The sequence below is a fragment of the Echiichthys vipera genome, assembly GCF_963691815.1.
Source record: "Echiichthys vipera genome assembly, chromosome: 17".
Lineage (NCBI taxonomy): Eukaryota > Metazoa > Chordata > Actinopteri > Perciformes > Trachinidae > Echiichthys > Echiichthys vipera.
This window is the reverse complement of record NC_139842.1, coordinates 21,866,796-21,893,705: the sequence shown is the minus strand read 5'-3', so window position 1 is coordinate 21,893,705 and position 26,910 is coordinate 21,866,796. Positions and strand designations below refer to the sequence as shown.

At 41.6% G+C, this 26,910-nt stretch overlaps 3 protein-coding genes across 3 annotated transcripts in view; 1 reads left to right on the top strand and 2 right to left on the bottom strand.

The window, feature by feature from the left end:
• Positions 1-7,052: 7,052 nt before the first annotated feature.
• nosip (nitric oxide synthase interacting protein) lies at positions 7,053-11,812 on the top strand. The gene is made up of 10 exons (XM_083930539.1): positions 7,053-7,157; positions 7,350-7,444; positions 7,596-7,701; positions 7,818-7,899; positions 8,493-8,628; positions 8,851-8,969; positions 9,628-9,744; positions 11,070-11,140; positions 11,233-11,341; positions 11,524-11,812. Exons 2-10 carry the CDS (start codon positions 7,375-7,377, stop codon positions 11,593-11,595), a joined length of 882 nt encoding a protein of 293 aa, XP_083786665.1. The 5' UTR covers positions 7,053-7,157; positions 7,350-7,374; the 3' UTR covers positions 11,596-11,812.
• Positions 11,813-15,179: 3,367 nt separating this feature from the next.
• Positions 15,180-21,712, bottom strand: rcn3 (reticulocalbin 3, EF-hand calcium binding domain). Its single transcript, XM_083931807.1, has 8 exons — positions 21,646-21,712; positions 20,363-20,586; positions 19,933-20,126; positions 19,160-19,332; positions 18,654-18,714; positions 18,468-18,559; positions 18,012-18,119; positions 15,180-16,689 (listed from the first exon to the last, which is right to left on the bottom strand). Exons 2-8 carry the CDS (start codon positions 20,578-20,580, stop codon positions 16,582-16,584), a joined length of 954 nt encoding a protein of 317 aa, XP_083787933.1. The 5' UTR covers positions 20,581-20,586; positions 21,646-21,712; the 3' UTR covers positions 15,180-16,581.
• A 731-nt stretch (positions 21,713-22,443) lies between these two features.
• The window catches only part of abat (4-aminobutyrate aminotransferase), a 34,169-nt gene continuing 29,702 nt past the window's right edge, over positions 22,444-26,910 (bottom strand). Inside the window, exon 17 of the mRNA XM_083931858.1 lies at positions 22,444-25,480. Coding sequence (XP_083787984.1) covers positions 25,359-25,480 — 122 coding nt within the window. The 3' untranslated portion in view covers positions 22,444-25,358. The remainder of the gene's footprint in view (positions 25,481-26,910) is intronic.

Genomic DNA, 26,910 nt, shown 5'->3' with positions numbered 1-26,910 from the left:
ATAAAGTTAGTTTAGTTCTCTTTGCTGAGTCGTGTGCATGCTTACCTCCTCCAGTATAAAGTTAGTTTAGTTCTCTTTGCTGAGTCGTGTGCATGCTTACCTCCTCCAGTATAAAGTGAGTTTAGTTCTCTTTGCAGAGTCGTGTGCATGCTTACCTCCTCCAGTATAAAGTGAGTTCAGTTCTCTTTGCAGAGTCGTGTGCATGCTTACCTCCTCCAGTATAAAGTGAGTTCAGTTCTCTTTGCAGAGTCGTGTGCATGCTTACCTCCTCCAGTATAAAGTGAGTTCAGTTCTCTTTGCAGAGTCGTGTGCATGCTTACCTCCTCCAGTATAAAGTGAGTTCAGTTCTCTTTGCAGAGTCGTGTGCATGCTTACCTCCTCCAGTATAAAGTGAGTTCAGTTCTCTTTGCTGAGTCGTGCCCATGCTTACCTCCTCCAGTATAAAGTGAGTTTAGTTCTCTTTGCAGAGTCGTGTGCATGCTTACCTCCTCCAGTATAAAGTGAGTTCAGTTCTCTTTGCAGAGTCGTGTGCATGCTTACCTCCTCCAGTATAAAGTGAGTTCAGTTCTCTTTGCAGAGTCGTGTGCATGCTTACCTCCTCCAGTATAAAGTGAGTTCAGTTCTCTTTGCAGAGTCGTGTGCATGCTTACCTCCTCCAGTATAAAGTGAGTTTAGTTCTCTTTGCAGAGTCGTGTGCATGCTTACCTCCTCCAGTATAAAGTGAGTTCAGTTCTCTTTGCAGAGTTGTGTGCATGCTTACCTCCTCCGGTATAAAGTGAGTTCAGTTCTCTTTGCTGAGTCGTGTGCATGCTTACCTCCTCCGGCGCAAAGCTGTTTCCTCCTCTGTGCTCTCCCCAGCTCTCACTCGTCTGACTGTATTTCTCTGCTGCCTTCTGCCCTCGGTGCCATCCCGAGCCCTTGTCTCCCTGTCCATATTCCGATCCCTCTATCTATCCTCCTGTGCCGCCCCCGTCCCCTCGTCACTCTCTCACCCCCCCCAAAAATCACTGTTCGTCTGGGGCCAATAGGGAGCCAGGCGGTAGGGTGAGGCACTTCCTCTGTGACAGGAAACTAACAACAAACACCCAGAAACCACGAGCAGGGGGGGGGGGGGGGGGGGGGGGTTAATGAGAAAGGGAGAGATAAAGAGATGCAGATGTTTGATGGCTCTTTATAGAGGTCAGGAGGAGGTCTGTACCAAATATCTACTGTGCTCTTTCATTTCTGAAATAAAACTTACTTTACTTCTTGTCAAATCTCTCTCTATCATTTAGTTTCCAGTCGGTATGCCCTGTATGTTTATGTGTTACTGAGGGTAACGAGGACAATCTTTGAGTTCGTTCAATAAGCTTTTCTCCTTCTGTACTCAGGCACCTGTTAACCTTATAGGTGAACGGCTCACTTAACCTACAGACACACAGGGTGACATGCACGCAAATCTTTACAGTCACAGTCACAAGTCTTCTCAGGTGTGTAGTTGAGATCAAAATGAAGGCTGAGTTCAAAGATGTGCAGTGTGTAGGAGCACAACCCAGTGCGTTTCTGCATAACCACAGTTCAGATGAACGTCAACGTTCCTGAACTGCTGCAACCCTCTTCTCATTCACCACTCGTCACGTACAGACACTCTACGACGCTCCACGGTCGGACACATGATTAAAGCTGTGAATTCAAACAAAAACTGTGAACCTTTCTTAGGTTTAGGCATAAAAAGGACTTGGATTTTTTAGGTAAAGATCGTAGTTTGGGTTAAAAAACGTACACCTGTTATGTAAATAAGTGTCTCCGGGGTCAAAGTTCAGCGTGTGTTTGACCTCCTCCTCCTTAAGCAGAGTCCGAGGCCTGTTTCTCTACGTCACCTGACTTCCGGAGCACTTGCTCTGAATCTGCCCAGTACGTTGTAAATTATACACGTAAAGGGTGACTAAAACATTAAATATTAGCATTTCTGTGGTTTGCAGAAACGTACAATGCCAACATCTTTGCTGGCGACCAGGCTGCAGAGCAAGGCTGCTCAAAGTAGGGGGGAAGAAACCACTTTGCGCCCCTGGCCCCATTTTGCCGTCATGGCTGGTGTGATCCCGTTGCAAGATGACCTCTAGTTTAAAAAAAACGGGAAAAAGTTTGGGCTGGGATTGTCTCCACGTGGCTCTCATCCCAATACGTGAAATAGCCGGACAGTCCATCACAAGAAAAAACAGAGAAACTTGGATTAGTCCCCTATGTATTTAACTAGAAATAATATTGATGTTCTGAATAATGAGTACAGTGCCTTTAATAATATTTGATCTAAAAGGGACCATACAGTTTAAAACATAGTTGTCATCATTCGATGCACTGTACGCTATAATCTGCATCGGTAGTCCCTTGGCAGGTAAAACAAGAAACAGCACAATAACAAAGTACAGAGTAAAAGTTCTACCAAAGGAACACACAAGACACACGATACAAAGCCAAACACAATAGCACATCACAAATGTATGCTTTCCAAATCACAGCAAGTCATGAAGACCAGTCTCATATAAAGGACTTTGAGGGTCTAACAGAATTAACTGAGCGAGGACAGACAAGGTCATGTAGTGGAGGGAGGGGCCAGACAAATTCATATTTCATGCAGGCACAAATTTAAAAATAAAGCCCAGTTACAGTATTTCCCCTACAGCAACAAAACTGAAATAGCTTTTTGTCCAGAGTTTGAAGAGTTTGTTTGTATAAGGCAGGGGTGTCAAACTCAGGCAGCCCAAGGTTCTCTGAGAGCTGGCCCGCGAATATAAAGCAAATGCACGTCTACTTTTCTGTCTACAATCATGAGCATCCATGCTACCAGTCTCTCCAGACAAACTTAATCCATCCCTCCCCAAAAACGACCAAAAGAAAGATGGAAAACGGGAGCTTTCAGCAGCGGTGGGAGGCAGATGATCTGTGTCTGAAGGTAAAGAGCTGTTGGTCTCGTCTGCAGAGCCACCGTGGCTGTGACCAAAGAATAAAACATAAAAAACACCACGACAAGAACAAGGACCTGCACTGAAAAGGTTCAGTTTTTTTTTTTTTTTTGTAGATATTGAGTTTGGCCCGCAACTTTGTCCCAGTTTTTAAATTTGTCCAGAGAGAGACAGTTTCTGATGCGTCTAAAACAGAGGTGGCAAACATACGGCCCGTGGGCCAGAACCGGCCCGCCAAGGGGTCCAATCCAGCCCAAGGGATGACCTTGCAAAATTTTAAAATTAGCAACTGAACTGCAATTTTTCAATAAAAGTGCTGGAGCAGCCGGTGTTCTTTTGCTGTCAGGTGGACTCCATGCCTAACCCTAACCATCACCCAGCGTAGGCTAACATCAGCCATGTGACGGTGTTCTTGGTGCAGACACCAATAATAACCATGCAAGATCTATGATCAGGCCTAAAATCAGGCCTGACCCTGCAGGAACCTGCTCTCCAAACCCATCTACAGCAAAACAAATTTTAATTTTAATTTTATCATATTAAATACAGATTTTAGAATATTTAGGAGGCTTCACAATGTTTTGTATAAAGACAGTGGTTGTTCAGAATGTACTTTTTTGCACAAAAAGAAAAATTCTAGGTTGTCTTAATTTGTGGTTGTGCTGTGATCTTACTGGTCGAGCCCACTTGAGATCCAATTGGGCTGTTGTGGCCCCTGAACTAACCATGAGCAAATTCAAACAGCGGTACAAACAGATGGTGTTTACAAGGTACAGGGAAGAAGAGGGGTGTGACAAACACTAGGGTTCCCACACTTTGCCATACTTGTCATTTATTTATCTTTACAAAAACGATTATTGTGTTGTTTGTTGGTTACTGTTTGTTTTGTTGAGCGTATTAAAAAAACAAACAAAAACAACAGGATACACAGGAAGTAAGAAAACCTATAGGACTAGGTACCAATTGGAGAAGGGGTAGGAATTAATGAGCTGATGCTTCTTCCTACTTCTTTTCAAACATACAAAGGGTTTTTAACGACTCGTAATTCAAGTGTAATTTATTTTTCACATGCTTGAAATAAAGCATTCCTTCATTCACCCCTGGTCTAAAATGTTCCAAGTCTTAATTTACCTTAAGTTCAAATTTGGATCCAGTATAACGACAAGATATTTCAAAATCAGTGTTAGGAATGTGTACGATGTTTTTATGGAAAAACCAAACATACTTTTAGTCTTGTGAATCTTTAGACTCAGACATGATTGATCTTTATATGAAGTCCTAATATGAGCATAACAGTAGTGGAAGGAAACGTATAAATTCACATCTTCTTTTGCTGATTTTCTGTTATCCCTCATACGTTCTTTACTCGTTGCTGCCAATGAATCAGATTTTTGTCTGCGTCGTGATGGGAAATGATGTCGAGCTGGAGGGCAGGGTGCTGATGGAGTGATAGTGACGGGCTCGTGTTCAAAGGGGGCAGATAAAGAGAATTGCTCCTGATAAGCGCTGGGCGGGCTGTCTGTGGGGGATAGTTGTTTATGAAGGAGGTCCAGTCCCACTTATTATCTGCTATAGCATCCTCTACTACTCTCACCACATCGTTAACCCCAGACTTAAGAGTCGCCATGGCAACCCAGCAACCTGAACGTGTCTGACCTTATATGGTCTGGTCTGGACCTGCTGGTATGAACTGACATGATATACCAGGGTTCATAGAACATGTGACTCTTCCCTGATTGTGCTTATCATGATTCATTTTTTCTGGGTTTTTATTTGTTCTTATTCACGTCATTGACAAAACACACCCTGGAAGAAAATCATGCCACAGAAATATATTCATCTTCACCAGCTGGATTAATCCAGGCAGTGCATAAGAAAGTCTGGCGGTTTCTCCTACAGTATTTTGAACCCATTCAGTCTTTACTTGTGTTAAAAATATATAAAGTATAGATACAATTGCCAATTCCATATGTTCTTATCTCCCTACAGCAGCAGAAATGCGTCACCCTGCTAGTGATTGTTGTTTATTTTAGGCAGGCAACATTTCATTCAGCGCATCTGTTAGTTGGAGCTTTATTTGTCATGGGTGTAGGGATCTGCTGACAGGAAATCCACAGTCACATAGGCAGGAAATGCTGCTGTTCAGACACAGAAATAAACAACCCTTGTAAGGGAAACACAGGCTGTGCCAACATCACTACTGGTTCAGGACCGTTTTCTCACCAGCAAACCTGAGAATCAGGGGTGCTCTCTGAACAGTAGTGATCCTTTACTGATGACTGAAGATGGGCCCTGCTTCACTATGCCTGAACCTGCTGCGGAGGCCGTTTCCAAACATACTAAATGTCATGCTCAACTTTGGAAAGTGCAGGCCAAATCAGACACGACAGCTTAGATTTTTCTTTTGATTTAATAAAAATGAAAAGCAGCTAAATGTTAAAAACATGCTATCTTAAATCTGAATCTTTTCCTCAGTGTAAGCACCACAGAGGCCTTTACAGAACCTACTGTGTGTTACCTTAAAGGAGCCATTTTATGAATGAGTAAAGTCATGACCCAATTTATGGATATGTACTATAAAATGATACTTAATAGGCTTCTTTTTAGACAAGTTCAGTGTTTAATTCTCCCTGATACTTGGTTATTGTTCTGTTTGCTTGTTTTAACGGCATACTTTTCTAAAGCAGGACGAGGCTGTTGGACAGAGAGGGACGACTCCGTAAATATAGCTTGTGTTGAGGTCTTCACCGTGCCCTGTTTATAGCTTAGATAAGAATCCAAACTTTAAAAAGAAATGCTGAGATATAAGCCAATTGTATATACAGTATGTTTTTGTAAAGTTGTCTTCCACCTCTTTGGCTACCCCTAGTGGGGTTGGGAACCAGTGTTGTAATGAAAATTTACATTCAAGTGGAGACTCAAGAGGCTGATGGTATAAATTGTATAATCATTTCATTTTCAAAGCTCAAATAAGTTATATGACTGTTGCCCCTGCAATTTACCATTAACTATTACTATTACTACTCAAAGGGAATGATAATGCTTTGAACTCTTTATTTAAACTGAACCGTAAAGCAATGGTTCACTTCTTTTATTGTAGCTCTAAAAAATCCTTCAAATTTGTTGCTGACAGTGACATGTTTCCTGATTACAGTGAGGTTAACACTTATTTTGAACATTACCGCAATACCAAGTATTTGTTGTGAACACTGCAGTGAGAGGTACAAAAAAATGAATGGATTATACTGTATCTTGTTATATCATTGTAAATGATTGTTATATTTCTAAGTCCCTGTCTGTTAAATAGAAGGTTTTCGTCACCACTGTTGCTGTTACTGTTGCTGTTTGCTCATGGAGGAATTGTTGGGTCTCTCACTTTTGTTATGATTTGGCAGTTTTTGGCACAGGGATGTGACTCAGTGGTAGAACGGGTCGTCCTCCATTCGAGAGATCGGTGGCTTGATCCCCGGCTCATGTTCCGCATGTCGAAGTGTCCTTGGGAAAGACACTGAACCCTGAATTGCTTCCTGTGCTGTGCATGTGTGTGTGAATGTGGTGTGAATGGTTAGATTAGATGGTCTGTAGATGTCCACTGCCATCAGTGTGAATCTCTGTGTGAATGGGTGAATGTGACAAGTAGTGTGAAAGCGCCTTGAGTAGTCAGAAGATTAGATATAATAATATATAATAATTATATATATATATATATATATGGCTCTGAAAGGCCCAGGCCTCTCAGATGGGCTGGGACAGGCCTGCTTACTGCCCCCAGAGAACAAACTAAACACTCACTCTTACTCTCAGCACCTTTAAATCAGACAACATATGAAGACATACAGTAGCTTTGGACACACTGGACTGAACAGTACACTATCCAACACAGGTAAGCAGAAACGGTAAAGCGTGTGAAACTATTCTGTCAGAAATATGAGGAAGACATTCAAATCCTCACAAAGTTAAAAGTCCAGTGTGATAGTCTACAAAACAACTAAAGAAGTGAGTGTATTGTAAATAAAAGGAAGTCTGGTCCACATTCAATGCCAGTTGGTGGCGGTAATGCGCCAAATCCTTGTTAGTCAGCCGCCAATAAACCCCAAAAAAGAAGAAGAAGAAGGAGGAAGCGAATGCAGCCGTAGAAGAAGACGAAGAAGAAGGGTGCTGTGTCGGTGTTTTGGTGTTGGATAAGCTCCCATTTCTCCCTGAAACAGCACTCTGGTAATGACCACTTCAAAGAGCTGCTCTTTAGCAAAAGTTTGTTTTTGTCTCTTTCTACCGTATCTATTTCTGAACACATTAGTGTGCGTGTGTTTTGTACGCCGTGTTTACAATTAGCAGCTAACGTTAGCATCTTAGCATCAGAGCTCCCAGCAACATTGACAACACGCTTTCTCTCTGAACCACTTGCAGTTGAGCAAACTGAAGCGGAGGTGCCATGACTCGCCACGGGAAGAACTGCACGGCCGGAGCTGTGTACACATACCACGAGAAAAAGAAAGATACAGGTGAGATAAGTGTCTTCAGACCGTGTCCCAATCAAGTGCAACTGCTCTTCGAGAGGGTAAAGTTATCCATTACAGATGTCCACGGTTTTAAGAACAGAGGGCAATAATCAGTAACGGTATACAATTCGTGTGTGCCTCTCCTCCTGCTCAGCGGCGTCTGGTTACGGGACACAGAGCATTCGACTGGGCAAAGATGCGATCAAGGACTTTGACTGCTGCTGCCTGTCCCTGCAGCCCTGTCAGAATCCTGTGATGACGTATGTGTCTTTCTCACACACACACACACACACACACACACTTGAACATACTGTATAACCCTAATGTGTGATCACATCTATAAACCGTTTTTGTTTGTTTCTGTTGCTGTCCTCAGTCCAGATGGATTCTTGTATGAAAAACAGGCCATTCTTGAATACATTTTGCACCAGAAGACAGAAACTGCCAAAAAAATGAAGGTAAGCCCTGCACTTCTGTCTCAGCCTACGTCCACACGACACCATCTAACAACTTGCATGCACAGTATTGTTCCGTGTTGTTTTGAAGAGACCTGTGTTCACACCAAACCTCAGAAACAGAAACATCTCTTCTTGCATGATCACAGACAAAATCAGAGGCAATTTAAAGTAGTCTTCTTAACTCTAACTGCCACACAGTCGACTGCGACTGGACAGCAACACACACAGATGGTTACGCTGCATAACTACACCTCCATTCTGTCTCCTGGTATTCGTGATCATCCTCACGCTTCCATATTTTCTTCAGTTTCTGCTGTAAAGTAACACAGTTCTGTTCTTGTAAAATGTCCGGTGTAATCTGTAACACCGGTGTTGTCACAAGTTTATGAACTGGTGGAAAAATGTCCACACCGTGGCATCCATAATGCTTATCTTGTTTATGTTTGAGCAAAATGTGTTTTGGTGGACCATAAGAAATGTTTTTTTGGTTTACGTTATTTCATACAGATTCATCTTCTTGAGTTTGTGCTTCTTCTCTCTGTAAAAATATAGAACAAATGCATTTCAGCTGTGTTTTTTTCCTCATTCTTTAGGCTTATGAGAAGCAGAAGCAAACGCAGAAGAGCAACAGCCAGCATGAGTCCAAGTCAGGGGAAAGAGAGACGGTGGAGAGGTTTAAAACCAGGGAGAACAGCATTGTGTCCAAACCCATCAACCCATTCACATCTGGTACGTGTCTGTCTTCTGTAGGCTGCGTGCCCTCATGTCCAGACTAAGCTGTTTGAAAAATTAGTCTGCCTGTAAAAAGATATATATATCAGAACTTAAGGACATTATGGCAAAAATATGTGAAACACCTGAACATCATACTCAACATGTGGTGGGGAGAAGGACACACTGTCCCTCTGCTTAGTTCAGGCATCAAACCTCTGCTTCCCCCTGTCCGGACAGACAGCAGCTCAGCAGAATCTTCCACCGCTGCTTCGGCTTCCACCTCCAGCCAGAGCCTGCCCAGTTTCTGGATCCCCTCTCTGACTCCAGAGTCCAAGCCCACCCTGCTCAAGAAACCAGTGAGTGTCTTCTACTGCTACGTCAGGTCAGGGCAGTGGTTTGACAAAGACTGTAGTCAGCGAATTACATCTATTTCATAGAAAATACAGTAACGGAGTGCCTTTATGTCTCTTTATGATTTCTGCAACATGCTGCTGAAGTTTGGCCTCTTTCAGACGTACACTCCTTTACGTTAATAGAATTACAATTTAACTTGTTGGTCTCATGTCTAAATAAGTACCCTGGTCACTTTTATGTCAAAGTTACGCTGGTAAAAGTACAAAGTCAGACCGGTAATACCCAACACTTCACATAAATACAGTGTTAATCGTGTGGATGGCCCTTAACACTGTGAAAAGAGTGACGTTCAGCAGATGTAATGCACCTTTCAGCCTCTAGTGGGGCTTTAAACGTGCGTGTGTGCGTGCGTGTGTATGTGAGTGCGTGCGTGTGTGTTTTTTCCCAGGTTCACCCGTCGGCTGTAAATGTCACGATATCCTCTGTGTGTGTATTTAGTGTATCTGTCCTAATGTTGACACTACTTTAAAGCCATGTTGACCCTAGATACACACTGATGAATCACAGGTTTCCGCTGCCACACTGAAGTCATGTTCTGTGAAATGCAGACGTCACTGTTTTAATCACTCCTCTTTTCTCTCCTTCCATAACGTCTGTCAGAGTAAGACAGTGCTGTGTCCCATGTCAGGACGACCCATCAAGATGAACGAGCTTATCACCGTGCGCTTCACCCCGCTGGACCCGAGCCTGGATCGTGTGGCCCTGCTCACCCGCCAGGTCGGTCCACGCCAGCACCTCATAGTCAAGCATCACACAAAGTGGTCACTGTCAACAGCTAAGATCTGAAGATCTGAACTCCTAAACACAAATCACTGTTAATGACTTGTTACAATAACCTGACCAAACATTACTACTAAGGTACATTTCACAACACTAACTATGAAGCCCATTTGATGATTCATGGAAAACTTCTATCAAGGGATTTACCCTGAAACCTGAAATGAATAGCAAAGGTGGTCAAAGTTCAGATTATTTGTACTCTTATCCAGTTTGATACTGACCTCTCAAAGCTCGTCCAATCACATTGCAGTTCAACGACAGAAAAGTTACAAGAGATGTCACAATTTCATCACATTATAGTAACATCTGATTCAACGTGTCTTTAGAGCAGCAGCAGCCACCAAAATCCAAACCACCAAAACAAACAGCGGAGCTCTGGATGAAGTGGTTTATCACAGGCTTTGGATACAGGCATCAATTTATTATGGATTAGTGCTATATTACCACCAATGATTATTCCAATTATCAATTATTATTAGGGATGTTAATAATAACCGTTAACTAAAAATGAGAATTTTGACTTAATATATAATAAATCAGTTAAACATTTAAAAATATATATTTCTTTTTTTAAATTAAAGGTTTATAGGATTATAGGTCTATATGTGCACTGGAAAGTAGCATTTTAAGCTCTTCTTATCTGCTCAGTTTGTGGCTCTCACAACCAGCTGCTGGACGGCGCTCACAGCGGGGAGCTACGTGACACATGCCGAAATATCGATGAGGACTGGCAGGTTAAATCGGTCGTCCCACATACGGAATAACCAGGCAGACACACAGTTGATAACCTTGCACGAGGATGTGGTGGAGATGGGGCTCGAGAGTATGTTCAAGCTGCAGACTTGTACCGGTTGCATGGATGCACAGCGGCTGCATGTGTCCACAGACATGCATGCAACACTGTGGCTGCACGACCGGGACAAGTCTGCATCCGTCCACAGAGACAGAATGTGAAAGTAGGTCCGAGTCTCCCTGACCGTGTAGTCAGTTGCCTGCATGTTAGTTAACGCGTCTCCGCTATCAGTGAGCAAAAGACAATCTAAAGTAGCGTCCCTATTCAGATTTACTAACGACCAATTTATTCTGCAACATGTCCGAAAATAGTGAAATGAACCATCAGTTTCCCAAAAAATCTCTTGTCTGACCAATACACACCCAACATGTTTAGAACACAGTGATCAACTCTCCCTGTCTGTGAGGTGAACAGATGTATTTCCTCTACTCTGTTGGTAGTGTTGTATAACCCTGTTGTGTCTCTCCAGGACAGGTACGTATGCGCAGTAACCAGAGACGTCCTAGGCAACAGCGTTCCCTGCGCTGTGCTGCGACCCTCGTGAGTGTCTACATGTCCGCCTCCACTCTGACACCCAGATGTTGAGTGTTCTCTGAGAGCACAACTGATTCACTCTCTCTGTCTCTGTTCAGCGGCACCGTGGTGACTCAGGAGTGTGTGGAGAGGTTGATCAAGAAGGACATGATCGATCCCATCAATGGAGAAAAGCTGAAAGACAAAGACATCATACCAGTGCAGAGGGTATGTCTGGACTTCTGTTCACAAGTTCATGCATTGTTGAATAACAAAAATCCTTCCTTGTACATTAGATGTAATAATTTCCAGGGATAAGGAGAGTGACATGGTTCTTAAAGGGACCTTTTTTATGCTTTTATATATATTTATATATATATTAATTGATGGTCCGTCATGTGTTCTGACAGGGTGGAACCGGCTTCGCTGCCTCTGGGGTTGACCTCAAAGCCAAAGAGGCTCGTCCAGTGATGCAAGTGTGACACAGAGGACTGAGGACTTCAGTATTGTCACAATGTTTATGCTTATTGTAGCTCATTAAGTGTAAAAGGGGGGTAGTTTTTTGTAACGGGCTTCTTCTCCCAGCGTGTCCACAACTTTCCTGTTTTGATGACCTTTGTTATCTGACATTGTTTTCTTGTTCTTTTACGTAACTGGCGTTTTTTTTCCATTGTGGTCTGTAACAGTGAAATAAAATTTCCTCCTGAATTACATTTTATCTAAAAATGGTTTATTTTGCCTTCATTAACTGTCTGTATAAGACAAAATTATTATGACCAGTCCGCAGAGCTGATCTTTGGCTTTCATGGACTTTTCTTCACTATTCAACCTCTGTCAGGTTGCAAATGGAGCCGCAACGATAACTTGATTTATTGATGGTCAATGGTGTGAAAAATAGTCAGTAACTTTTTAGATATTAAATTTTATAAGCGATTTTTCATGCAAAAAAAGGTAGAAAAGGCTTTTTTTTAACCTCTTAAATGTGAAGCTGTCCTGCTTTTCTGTTTTAAAGCATATTAAACTCAGGATTTTGGGACAAAACAAGATATTTAAAGACATTTTTCACTATTTTCTGACATTTTATAGACCAGGTGATTAATGGAGAAAAACAGCATTAGTTGCAGCCCCAGTTTCAATGTCAGTTCATTATAAGGCTCTACAGGAGAGTAGAATTCAATGGATTGATCTGTCAACCATGGATTTGTTTCTGTAAAGTCTGCAAATGCCCCATCCTGATGACGAGATAAAAGTTTCATTACTGTTTAAGTTTGAAGTTTAAGCTGCTTAGCTTTTGTGTGTGTCAGCCAATGACACACCAGTGATCCCTTCATGTTACATACAGGCACTGGCTCCCTTTAAACTGGCTATTAGTTTGAATCTTTGTTTGTCTTCTTGATATTTTGAAACGTTTCGAACGTTCTTTACATTTTACTGCATGTGAAAATGATATATTATTTTGACACAGGTAGAGTAGACATGTCTGCTTTTAAGGATCACTGTTTTCATGAAACCTTATCAAACAGATGGAAATCAACGGCTGGCTGTTTGTGTTGGATGTGGTTTCAGAGATGAAAGTATCCCAATGCAGCTTCAGACTGCACACTTTACTGCTCTGTAAGAGTGGATGTACCCGCGTTCATTTGTAAGCTACATATATTTGCAAAACACCATGAAAAACATTATTCCTTCTGTGCTGTAGTACACTTTTCAGAGTTCATCGTGCTCATCCACCCTCATGCCTCCGTAGTCTGTGATGGTGCTGGTTATGACGAAGTCCATCTTGTCAAGCAGCTCAGAAAGTGTGAGACGGCCGTCCTGACGAGCAGAGGACAGGGAAGCGTAGAAATATGCAAATAAATACATATGCTTTTATTCTACATGTCACTGTCCTTAACTTCACAAAACCTGTACAATAGGCCTTTCTCATGGAGGACATGACCTGTCACAGTAGGGAAATCACAGGTGTGAATAATGATGGCCAAACTCCATTTAGCTGCTTTGGGGCAGGGTCCTGGTGTTGGGCATGCTGGCTCACTTGAAAGAACAGAGCTATCCTTAATGTTATTAGTAACACCTGTGCTTTACTTCTAGACAAGTTAATGTCTGCAGTGAGAAAGGCCTATTGTGGGTTTGTGACTTTTAGCTGACATTTCTTTTACTTCAATCACAACCAAGGCTTGCCTTATTTGAACGTCTTCCACACTCTTGCCTTATAGAGCGGACGAGAGGTCATTGTTAAACGTCCGTTTCGTAACCGTTTTCTTTGGGGTTTTTTTCGTCAAAACAACACTGTTAATAACACAAATTTTTTTTTAAATGGTTGATGAATAAATTAGGTGAGTAACAAAGCATATGAGCCAGATTTTGTCAACACAATAGTGTCCCAGCTGTGCAAGATACAGTCCAAAGCTTACAGATATATAGCTTAGTTGAGATCTAAATAAAGGACACATTCAACAATGGGTGTGGTCTGTACAAGGGCGCAGGAAGTAACAAGTAACCAAATGTATTAAAAAACTAATAACCAAATGCCCTTTCACACTCATCAATTATTGGTGTATTTAAGACATTCAACTTTAAAAACAGTTTCCATGTCCTAACATACTATTTACATGCTTGCACTCTGCTGATTGGCAGTAATGCTCTATTGTGTCTCCAGGCTGTATTCAGCTCATCTTACTGCTGTCATGAACACACCTGGATCTTTCCTTCGTCCTCTTCAGACGCCTATTCACAATTTAACTCAAATGTTTTTTGTTATAATATGATCATCTTTACTGTGTAATTTGTCACAACCTAAGATAGATAGACTGATGACCCTTATTGTAATTAACGGTCACCGGTGCAGTGCCCGTTTAAGCGTGTCGATTGCTTGTCCCATGGAAATGCTGCTTGCAATGGTCTCGAGAACAGCTCATCCAATCGAATTTATGTTTAGCACTGTACCCCTTTGGGTAGTGATGTCCAAATGGAGCTTCATGAAACATTTTCTTTCCACTAGATGGAGCTCTATGTTCAACAAAAGGTTGAAAACAATGGCTTACCATTCCTTGAACCTTTACCTTTAAACCAAGAGCACCATCTAGTGGGCTCAACACATACAACTAATGGTTCATGAAGCTTCATTTGGACATCAATACCATTGGGTCCTCAGCAAAACACCAACCAAGTACAAAGTCCATTCGATGACTGGTTCTTGAGATATGCAGATGACAGTCATTCATGCGTACACACACAGACTGAGATCAGTTCCTTTATAGTTAGATGATGCTGCTACAGCGCCACCTGTGGGCCAAATGGCACCAAATGTGCCATGTCCACTCAGACATCATATCTACACATGCCCACCAAATGTGGCTCCAATAGCACAAAGTGATCACAACAAATGGCCTTCTTTGTAATACAAGCCATTGCATTTGAGCAAACTTTGAGGGCCAGCTATAGAAAAACTACAGGGAACATGAAAAAAGTAACTTCTTCCAGCTTGGGCCAGATATGGTCTGTAACAAATGTGTGGATGATTCCTCAAAATACGTAGGAGTAGTAGTTTAAAAAAATGATTTGCACACAATTCAAATTGGCAGAAAATCGTTTTACACGCAAATGGGCGTGGCTTATATGGAAAGATTTATCTGGAGCCAATGATTGAGGTTGTTTCTGAGACTTACAGTTAAAAATTACCAGCCAAAATGCAAGTTTTTAGTTATACTGCCACCATCTGGCCAAATTGCGCTAAATTAGCCAAAGCACTTTCTTGGATCCCCAGGAAGTGTGTAGATCAGATGAACGGTTCTCGAGATATGTGAAGGACAAAAGGAAAGACACAGAGATTCCTTGTCTCATAGTTAGACTACTATACTATACTAAAGCAGAGTGATAGTTGTATATTAAAAAAAGTCCTAGTAATAGTACTGTATATCTGCACTCATGGAAGGCCTCTTGTCCAGTCGATCGGAGCTAACTTTTGCACAGTAATGTAACTTAAGTATCAAGAGTAGTTAGTGCAAAAAAATAAATAAATGCATTTGTAGAAAAAACAAGACTTTAATAGTCAAACCCAGAAAAGTCAGTAACACAGCTCTTCAGTCACAAACTCACCTTTTCTTCCAAATGTGCATTTCATACACTTTTTGACAGCAAATGTTTGTAAATGTTCACAAGCCTGCTGGAAAATGTAAACACTTCTGTCTCAGGTGAAACCTGTGTATCCCATGGATCCTGGTCTTTATTATAGAATCCCCTGGTGGTGTTGAGACCACCTTCAAACTTCTTAGGCTCACAGATAGGTAAGTTTCAGATGGATGCCAGTGCATGTCAGACAGGAGTGTGTTATCTCTGAGGATATATCAGTTTTTTTTTTTTTTTAAATGGATGTGTAAATATAGCAAAAAGAGAAGTGTGTGTAGGATCATCAGTATTCACATACACAGTATGTGAGTGCATGCTGAATTGGAATAGTTTGTCTGTGTGCTTGTGCATGTGCTAACAAGGGTACTTTATACCCCTTTAACCCAGATTCAAAACCATGGAAATAGAATGAATAGAAAGGACATTTCCGTTAAAATCACCGTAGCAGGAGGGTCAGAGCAGCAGCCATTTTTATACGTATCGTGGCCATTGCAACGGGCTCATTTTTTATAAATTCTGTATAAACCGTCACTCACTGAGTTGAGGTTTTGCAGTTATGATCAAATTTGCAGTGTTAGCATTACTAATGTTACAAAGCAGTAAATGAGTCAAATTTAACAACTAAATGTTTCATTTGTAAACTCTAGTCACCGTGTAGGAAAGCATCATCAAATGAACGACCACGTTACAATCATTTTCTGAAACCAGCGTAGCGTAAAAGCATGGTGAAAGAGGTTAGCTAGTGGATGGTTGGCTCATTAGCTACCTTGCTATTTCCACCATGCTTTCATGCTACACTGGTTACAGAAAATTAGCCCAGCAACAGCGGTGGGTCTGATGTTGTGCTAGACCGGCAGCATTTTACCAGAATTGGACGGTGTGACCACATAAAGACACAAATCGATGTGGATTGCTGGCAGGCAATGCAAAATTTGCTTAATTTACCTATCTTTGTTGAAATATTTCAACTTAAAAGGGTTGAACTGCATGCAGCCAATTTCTTTAACCGCCCTGCACAGCCAGTTGCCCGTTGCACCGCCAGCTTGATACCCCATTATCCCAGAGCCCTCTCTGGACCATATGTCTGCTCTCCTCCCGTCCAGCTGTGACACACTTAACGGCCCCGGTGACGTGTCGTCACCATGACGAATAACACAACCGCTGCTTTCCTTTATATAAGTCAAATGTCCACTGAAAACAGTTCAGTGTCCTTTCTAGTTCATTCTATTTCCTTCCTTTACTCTACTGACTTTACTGAGTCCCAGCCCCACCCCAAAACCATGGTAACAGCATTCTCCATAGTAGTGAAATATAAACCCAAATGAGCGTCAGATGGCCCATCAAAGTTCATCGTGTCTCTTCGTTAAGTCTTCCCCGTAATTGGTGGCCTGGCTGCCCACAAACATGTTCCAGTTGGCCAGAATCTCCTTCTTGGTTATTTTCTGGTCCTGTTGTTTGATCCCCAGATTCCATCCAACATTGGTTTATTGGTTTATGATTGACAGGAAGAAAAGGAGGGGACACACAAGGTGATGACAGAGGAGGAATGAGAGAAAGTGAGACACAGACAGAAGCTTGTTAATAATTAACCCACAATTACCCGATTATTAACTTATAATCTTGACAGCACAGACAGGTGAGGTCTGGAGTCTCTGACCTCTCTACACCTTGTACCTGACCAACTTTGATTATTTATTACATCAATTATACTGCAGGGCAGCGCTATGTGTAATGCACAGTATATTATACTGTATGTGTACAGTATATTTAAGGTCTACTTATATCAGGAATTAATAGACGACAGAGAGAATCTGAGAAAATGTGTTTGCTCGTTTTAGTTTAGCTTTAGTCTTTTTATATTTATTTTAACAGAAGTTTGACTTTGTTTGTGTTAGGGCTAGGCATAACGCCTGATTAGTATTTAGCGACATATAAAGAGCAAACACATGGTTGGAGAATGGCCTTAATGTTTAATCTTCTACTGCTTTTGTGTCCCATTAGTAATTACAGACGGAATGTCACGCCCTCTCCTATTTCCAGAAATGAAATATTACAGCTAAATAACTGAAGCTGACATTAATTCATGGTCATTTTCATTCGTTTTTGAATCAGCCAATATTATTTCAGTTTAGTTTTAAGTTTAGTTTTAGTTTACTAAAATATTTTCCGCTGCTTATTTTCGTTTAAGTTCAAGTTTACTGTAATAACTCTGATCCGCTCATTGTTGGTCTTGCTCAGCATATGGGATTTGTTGAAAATGAGAAAATATTTCCTTGAAGTTCACATATTTAGAAGCTTCTAGGAAGCTGCTTTATTAATCTCTTTCCCTATGAAACCCATTTTGCAAACTCTTGAGCGTTGTCCATTACAAGAACAGTGCACAGTGTTGCAGTTCAGAGGGGCGACTGTTTTAACAAGTCCCCTGTTGCATTTAAAGACATCTTAATGTTTAACTTTTCAAACTTGGCTGCAAACTTTTTAATGACCTTTTAACACTTTTGTTTGCCATTTTATCTGGGCTTCCTTTCTCCCATGGCAGCGCTTAAATTTAATATTTTCAACTGGCAAACGTATTAGATGTTGGAGCATCTTTGAACGCACCATCAAGGAGAGTTTCACAATATCACCATAACATCCTTAATAAATAAAGCGGACTGAATGTACTGGCACTTTCATTCCTCTGATATGTAAAAAATTAACTTAAAACGTTTTGGTATTGTACGGAAGTGTGGTTCAGTTTCTGCGGGGGTTTAAGCAGCGGCAGGTCTACCTTGTCAGTGTCTGTCTCATGGATCAAGTGTTTTGCTTCGTTGTCAGCATGGTCGACCTCTCCTGGCAAAACCCAGTTGGCCACCTCCACACCGTCCATGAAGCCATCCTGTACAACACACAACTGCTTTAGAAGGAAAACGAGCAACTGAAGAGTGCCATTGTTCACAGTAAAGAACAGTGTGTGTGTGTGTGTGTGTGTGTGTGTGTGAGTGTGTGTGTATGTGTGTGTGTGTGTGTGTGTGCGTAGATGCTATGTGGATAGATTTTGAAATTTCATCATAAACTCTGAAAATCATATTGATTGAGTGATTGATCATTGATATGATATTCAGATCACTTATATCATGTATTCTATCAGTGTGTTTTCTGGCCAGAGTCACTTGCGCTAAAATCAGGTTGGTGGACATGATGATATCTATTGTCCCAGTGATATAAAAATGTCCTTTTCTCTCACCTTGTTGGCATCTCTGAACTCGGAGAAATGTTTCCTCTCTGTATGGACCCAGTCCGGCTCGCTCTCCCCGTTCTCTGCCGTGTACATGTCACCTGTGGAGCAGCAGCAGCACACACACACACACATTTAGGGCAGGGAGCTTCCAGGTAGGGAGAGGAGGGGGCAGCTGGTCTGAAAGTCACCTACCAATGTATTCATCCAAGTTGACCTTGCCATCGCCGTCCTTATCGATGTCTTCCACCGTTTCCTAAATGAGAAAAGGACTTAGTTGTCAATATACTACAAAATACTGATCGAGTCATTTTTTTCAAGGTTTGTGAACATTAAGAGCTCTGTGCAAGGGAGGAGGAAGAGGAGGTAACCTGATTGTACTATTTCACTGTATCATAGCTGTTAGACTCAAAGCATATAAAACTTAATATTGTGTGATAATTACTGTAATAAAATGGCCTGGTTTGATTTTAAGACAAAAGTAGAGACAAGTAATGGCTCCTTCCCAGGTGTCACAGTGTAGGAAACAAATACTGACGTGGGGATCCATGCAAACTGTGGCTGCAGACGTGCATTTATGCTTTTAAAAGATGAAATACATTTCCCCTGGAGCTGCCATCCGTGGAGCCACATGGCTTAGCATAGCATATACTTCCTCATCTTATCATCCCACTTCCTGGTGCTTAGAGAGGAGATTGTACCTGCACCACCACGTCTCTCATGTAGTCATACTCCTCGGGGTGAAGGAAGGCGGTGAACTCCTCGCGTGTGGCAATGCCATCACCGTCTCTGTCAGCTGTCTTGAAGCGTCGCTCGTCCCGTTTGAGCATGGTACTATAGGTGGCCTTGTCTTCGACATCATCAAACTCCTCACCTGAAAAAACAATTAGTCTATTCCTTAAACAGAATGCATCCGTGTAGAGGTCATCATTAAAGGGGCGGTTCAGAGTATTACAAAGTGTGTTTGTATGAGGTTCTTATCCCTAGTCAGTGTGCTACCTACAGTAGATGGAGGCCAGCACACCCCCAGTTAACAGAAACAGATCACTGACACAGAAGTTTATCATTGTACTGCTGTGGACGGGGCAGCAACTCAAATTATTTAAGCCACCTACTTTAATCTATATCAGTTTAAGTGTTTGCTATATTTAGAATATTTCCACAGCTTTACCTTGCCGTCGGAGAACCCTGTTCACGTTTACGCGGGGAAAACTGAAACTGTTACCTAAAAGCTTTAAAATGTGGCCTGATAGGAGATCCTTGTGGTTCTTCAGTCACTTTAGAGACCTTAATCTCCGAACTAAATACAATTTGTTTGTTGTGTTAGCCGATGTAGTGCTAAAATCTGTTTCGAGGTCACAAAGAAGAAGGTAGAAAAGAAAAGGAGGTGGTAAAAGAAGAAATAAGGAAGAAGGGGAAAAAAGGGAGGAGAAAGAGACAAGAATGCAGGTTTATGTCTCACACACATAATTACCCAGATAAAAGCCATAGGTGGTGTTTTTGTACTCCTCCCAGGATATCTTTTCGTCTTGATTTTTGTCGTACTCGTGCCAGTGTTTGTTCACATTCTCCTCGATGTACCTCCTCTGTCGGTGTTTGATCCAGTAGTGCAGCTCTGAATGGTTGATGTAGCCGTCCTTGTCAATGTCAATGCGTTCCACAATCTTCCTACGGGGAGAGATGGGATACGATCACGTTTAATGAAATCACCTGCTCCCTCCAGAACCCCAAATTCTGATCTACATACAAACCAATAGCAGTAATGTCTACAGTACTAAATAAACACAAAAGACGTTCTCTTGTGTAGCATAAAGGGACAGCTGCATTTTATTGTGTTGTTCTATGACAAGAAATGAACCTTAGGGCTGTTTAGAAAGAGCACGCTGAAGGGAAGTAAAACATACGCCAACTTGTCTTTGCTCTCCTCAGGGGTCAGCTGGTCGAAGGTCTTGGCCTCCTCCTTGCCCAGGAAGGCCTCATGGTCGTACTGGAAGCCTTGAGCGTCGTCGTGGGCGCGGTCGCTCAGATCGGCATGGTGGTGGACGCGCTTCTCCTGAGCGGGTACGGCAAAGGCAGCCGCAGCCAGGATACACAGGGATGCCAGTGACTTCAGCAGCATCATGATTGACTGGTGGGGGGTGGAGACAAAAATTCAGATGTGTGTGTGACAGACAGGGGGGGAAGGGCTGGACAGAATAGAACTTAGTTTGCCTTTTGCTCACAGAAACATACAAGCAGCGGAAAACATAGACTACAAACCAGTGCACGGGTATAGTGCACTCAGAATGGCAGCTCCCTCGTCCATGGGCAGTGCTGATGGAAATGCTTGGAATAAAAGACTACAGGCTACAGCACCACCCAAAGGACAGCGGCTCAAACTGAGGGAGTACAGGCCCAGATGTTTCTTCTGGCTTCCCTCCTCCTGACAGTATACAGATCACTCAGATCCATCTTGGGTTTACCAACTTTCTCCTGGAGAAACTGTTCACACTTGCTTATTCCTGAGCTGGCAGGTTACTGAGAGATCTGTTCTGAGGCTGCTGAGGCCAGTGCATTTGTTTAGACACGTTATTTTCATTTACACAGACAGCAGTCAGTCACAACTGTACAAAGATGTTACTTTCTACAACTCTTGCACCGATTCATATATCTATTTTGACAGTCAATTGATCATTACAGTAATTTTTCATGCAAAAAGGCTGTTTTCAGCCTCTCCAATATGGATATTTCCTGCGTCCCTCTGTATTATATCAGATTAAAGACCAGAACAGAAACAAGGACGCATCTGCGGATTTACAGGGAGAAAATCATTATTACTAATGCACCGAAAGTGACTCTTTAAACTCTTTTCACACAGAATCAAGTCACCATCCACCCAGAGATGACTGTATGAAGAGGTCTCCACACAGAGTTCAAAACCGAGTTCAAACCCGAGCTCAAACCCGTAAACATGTCCTCATTAAGGTTCAAATGTATAACAAGTCATAGAATGACAGGTAAATAAAACCACATTAATGTGAATAAGCATGTACTGTACATGTACACGCATCTCTCCATTAAACACACACTGACATGTTTTCCTCACTGGAAGTTCATAGGGCAGCGGAGCTACTAAAAGTGACAATAATAAGCTTTAAATGTGTTTCTTCTGACGGAACTTTGAAATGCAAGAACCAAACGGACTCACCAGCTTCTTGGCAGCGTCTCGCGGAACCTCCCTCAGCAGTTAGTGGATCAGTCCGCGTTGGCACTCTGTCCCTTTAAATAACGGCGTCGAGGGGGCGGGCCTTACTGTTCAGCTGACCAATGAACAGCGTCCTAAAGTGGATTCTAACCAATTAAAAGTAGGACACGGTAGTAAAACGTTTTCCTCTTCTCATTGGCTGTTTACCGCCACGTTGTCACGCAAAAGCGGACCTTTACATGATTCTTTTTTTAAAACTTCCTTTATTCGGTGAGGAGGAGGAGGATATCAGATACCAAGAGGGATACGAGTAGTTAGACAAAAGGGCTGCATACACTTTCAAATGAAAAAGTGTTTTTAGGGCATTGTAGATAATAAAGTTATGATGGTGTTCTGATTTGTCAGTTCCTCCAGTGTGTCTAAGTACAGATTTATTTCATTGTTGAACTGGGGGATATTGGGTTTCCTTTCAGACTGTTTGCTTTTATGGATATAAAACTTATATAACATGAGAAGATAAAACTAAAAACAAAAATAAAATAAAATATGAGGTAATATAAAAACACAGCTTGGGTCCAGACCATGTTCCCCATAATAAAGAATTACATCAGGTTTCATCACTTTTATGTAAATGATGTCAGTCCCAAAGAACAGATTGCACATTGTGTGTCTATGTTATGTCTAACCGTACAAAGCTCTTCATGGACCCACTGCTCAACCCCAAATGTCCAAAATGAGCTTCCATGCTCAAGAAATAAGAACTCTGCAAAGTTACTCAAAACATCATTTATTTATCACAGTCAATTGACAGAATGCTTTATAGACAACAACAGTTAGGGCCATCTAAGTAATTACATCAATAATAATCTATCTCAGATCACAAGGTGATGTCAAAAATGTTTAAAGAAGGTCATCATGGATACTCGGTGGAACACTGACTGACAACAAGGAGGCACTGTTGTCATCATCACCATCGTGTCTCTGAACCTTGACGCCCTACAGCCCGGTCCTATATTTACTTCAATTACAACTCACCCTGTGTAACAAGTTTACATTAGGCCTACTGGACATCATTTCTGCAACATGAATGTAAAACGATATACATATATTCATCTATATATATATGATTGTAGTAAGTTAATGATCAGAAAGAAATTAAAGTGGCAACACTTTTTTCTGAACTGCTACACATTTGTAAGGACACAGTCACACATGCGCCAAATTAACACTGGCGATCATCTTTCTCCTGTTAACTTCTGTGGGAGCAAAGGGGCCAATAAAATATTTGTTCCCAGTGGCAAAGCAGTGTGTGGTTGACCCCACTCCCATGGTCACTCGCCAGAAATCGCGCATGTGTGATCGTGTACTTGCATTAAGCTCCATGGAGCATTCACAGACACCGGCGAAGGTCTCAAGCTTTCTACAGAATCAGCAGCTTGAGCACATTTATGAGCTAAAAATGGTTAATTCCACAAGTAATTATAAAACGTGTGCTGTAAAGTTATTTAAGACTTTATGTTCTACACATTACCTACAGTATGTGGATGTGTTTTTGCACCTCCCTGTTCAATAGACCTGTGCTTAAAGTTCAGCAGCTTAGCTACAGTTTGGCACCAAGCTAGCCTTATTTGGGTCCGACTCATCCACTGTGCGCTGTGCTCTTCTCTTGTAACATCGTCTGAAAACACTTCCTATACAGCATAAATCTCACCTTTGCGTAGCTTGGTTTTCAAATGTGAGATGAGCTCATTATTGGAGGAAAACGGACGACAACTGCAGTTGTGCCAAGTACCAGTGAGCCCATCATGGCTTGGCTCACCACAATAAGAGAAAAACGTACATGGACAAGCGTCACAGGGGTGAGGTTTATGCTCTACTACCTCTGCTGAGGTGGCCATGTTTTCAGCTTTGTTTGTCTGTTTGTCAGCAGGATTGCAGAAAAACTACTGGCGCGGTTTTCATGAAACTTGGTGGAAGGATCACACATGTGCCAAGGAAGATCCCAGTCAATTATGTAGCGGATCCGAATCACGAGGCAGATACAAATAATTTTTATCTTTCCTTAACATTGCGAGAAAGGCCATTTGTGCTGCATTCACGTGGTGGCGGAATAATAGGAAAAATAAGTTCCTGACTGGGAAAATTCCCACTGCATTAGCACTGGTAGAGGTCTGCGCTCTCCACGTGCCCTGCTAGCTGGAAATGTTTTCAATATGTAGAGTGAAGTTCTCAGTGGATGAGACGGTTTCAAACATGGGCTAGTAACGAGCCTGATTGGCTACCTGTTATTAACAACTACTGACTATGGCTGTGGGGATTCTCCTCCAGGTCATGTTATACCACATCTGTGTGAACGCCACCTTCAGAGGTGAAGTCCCCAATCAGTGTAAATCAAAGAAGCCTTTTGAAGTGCTGTCACCTTTGACTTAGCTCTTTTACATATACTATTGTCTCCAAACCAAGCTTGTAATAGTCCCCAAATACCAATTAATGTTTGGGTTATCACTTTAAATACAATTTGTAGCTATATTGAAAAGCATACTCTTACTGTTTGTGCTTTTTTATTATGTGTATGTGTGTGTGTTTTGTCCTTAGGGGCCACTGTAGTCTGTATGACAAACAGCATTCACCATCTCAGCAACGGCTTAATGCAAACTAAAAAAAGATCAGTATCACTACGCCTAATTAACCCACCCGAACTGTCTGTTGAGTGTTAAATATGAAAAACCATGTGAGACGTGAAATTTGTTTTCAGAAATAAACGTGGCAGCATATGACGCAAGAGTAAAGTGTTTCGGATTTTAGTTCAATTAAGGTTAACGATGGCTGCTCTCATTTGAGACAGTATATAAAAAAAGAAAAGAAAGAATATTAGCACATTTAAGTGACATGCAGGCACTAAACAATCTATGACATTTTTATGGTCCATTTAAGATTCACATTTCAAGCTGAAAAGTCATTCCTATTAAGAGCAACACAGAGTCATAACAAGGACGTTTCTAATGGATGGCATCAAATGACATGCAGGCTGGCATCTTAGCTTCTTAGTGTGTTCCTACACAGTCATCACTGACAGAAATGTCTTCTTAAATCAAACATAAGGGCCAGCTATAGGGTCGGGCGGCGGGGTAATGCCAGCATATGAGCACTAAAACACGCTGTACGTACGTTTTTCTGAGCCATTAAATGAGGTTAATTAGGAGTTGGGATCTTTGACATTTTATTTACATGTTTCTATTGCTGTGCAACCTGTTAAAGGAACAGACCCACATGTTGAGTCTGGCTCCAGACCTCTGAACCTCAGGCGTTAAGCTCAGTGTGAAACAGAAGCTTCTAGATTTGCTGACTTGATGTACAATCTGGCATCCAGAGTCAAGTCAGTCTACGTATAAGAACATGAATCCAGATGAGAAGGATGCATTTACAGAAACATGAACAATCTGTGAAAATCTCTGTTACTGCAACAGCACCCGCTAGTACCTGTTCTCTGTGGTGTTCTGGGTACGTCTTTATGGCAGCGCAAGTAAGAGGATATCATCATTATTATACTGGCTAAGGAGATGACAAATGGCCAATTGGATCCTGAAACAGATTATATGGGAAATCTGGGTGAGCTATTGTGTGGATTGTGCTTATCATGACATGGACTGTCCTCCCTCCGTTCTGGATTAACTCGGGCTCATGCAGTGTCAGTCGGGTTCCTTCAGGGTCGCGATTTATTTGTGCTGGGCCAACACGTCATTGAAGATGTTGAGGAAGAGGTGAACGTGGTACTCCTTGAAAACCAGTGATGGACGGAAACGGATCGATCGCTCCCCACACCCTCCCAAGAGGACACCTGTCGATGACAAACACTGTTACAACATATCCACACAGTCCACTCAAGTATCTGTTACCCACCGGCATGTCAACATGGGTGGTTTAATAGTCTGGTTGTGTCGGGTGGTTAGACCACAAATTTGTGTAACTGTATTTTTTAATATTTTGGTGGTTTCATGGTATATCACTGTATTTATTATAGGTTTATAGTGGTTTATTCTACTGTCAGAGTTATATTTAGTTTATAGAATAAAGAACCATCATTTTGTAAACATAATTATTAGTGTTACAGCAACTGTTTCAGCTATACACAGGTGTATGAAAAATTCCCATCATACGGTTCATTTATTATACTTCCAAGCACTATTGAGGGGAAGTTGTTTCTCTTCCGGTGGACACAATGACACCTTATTTTGGGAAAAGATATGCACAGTAGTGAACAAGGCAGAGACTAATCATTTTTTGATCCCCTTGGAACTGTGCCATGAATTATATGCTGTCCGTCAATTTAAAATCTAATTTTGTAAGTCAAAAAAGGCACACAACGTCGCAGGTTTGTTCATACTACGTAGTATTAATTAGTTTTGCGTGAAACCCCTCATTGAACTACATCAAGTCTCACACAATATACGTCACCTAGCTTAGCTAGCTAGCTAACTAACTAGCTATGCTCCACAACACATGAGAACAGTGCGAAACTAGATGTGCATCACTGTAAATATACGTTATACATACATACTTTATTCACATTACATTAGGGATGACAGGGGAACAAGTGTGTTCAGCCGGGCTAATATAGTGAGAGCCGTTTTCTGAACTGAAAACTGCAATTGCAGCGTTCAGCGTTCTCCCGTTCTCCCGTTCTCAGGAGTTTGGATTCCCAAGTTTGAAATGCCAAGGTTGAACTCTTCATGTTACATTTATTCACGTTTATTCCTGTTTATGCACGTTTATTCATGTTTATCATGTTTTGTCATTCTAATGAAAGAGCCACAAGAAATAGTAATTACCAGTTAGATGAGTCGACTACCCATGAAATACTTTAGCTAACATATTGTAGCTAACGTATATCAGGCCAATTCAATCAAGTAAGTCAAAAAAGCACACTACATCGTAGGTTTGTTGTACAACCTAGTATTAATTAGTTTAGCATGAAACCCCTCAGTGAACTACATCACGTCTCACAAAATACACGTCACCTAGTTTGCTAGCTAGCTAACTAACTAGCTAACTTAGCTTTGCTCCACAACACATGTGAACAGTGTGAAATAAGATGTGCTTCACTGCAAATATACATATATTCACGTTTATTCACGTTAATTCATGTTTTGTTATTCTAATGAATTCTAATAAAAGAGCCACAAAAAATAGTAGATCGTAGTTAGATGAGTGGACTACCCACGACATACTGTAGCTAACATATTGTAGCTAACGTGTATCAGGCCAATC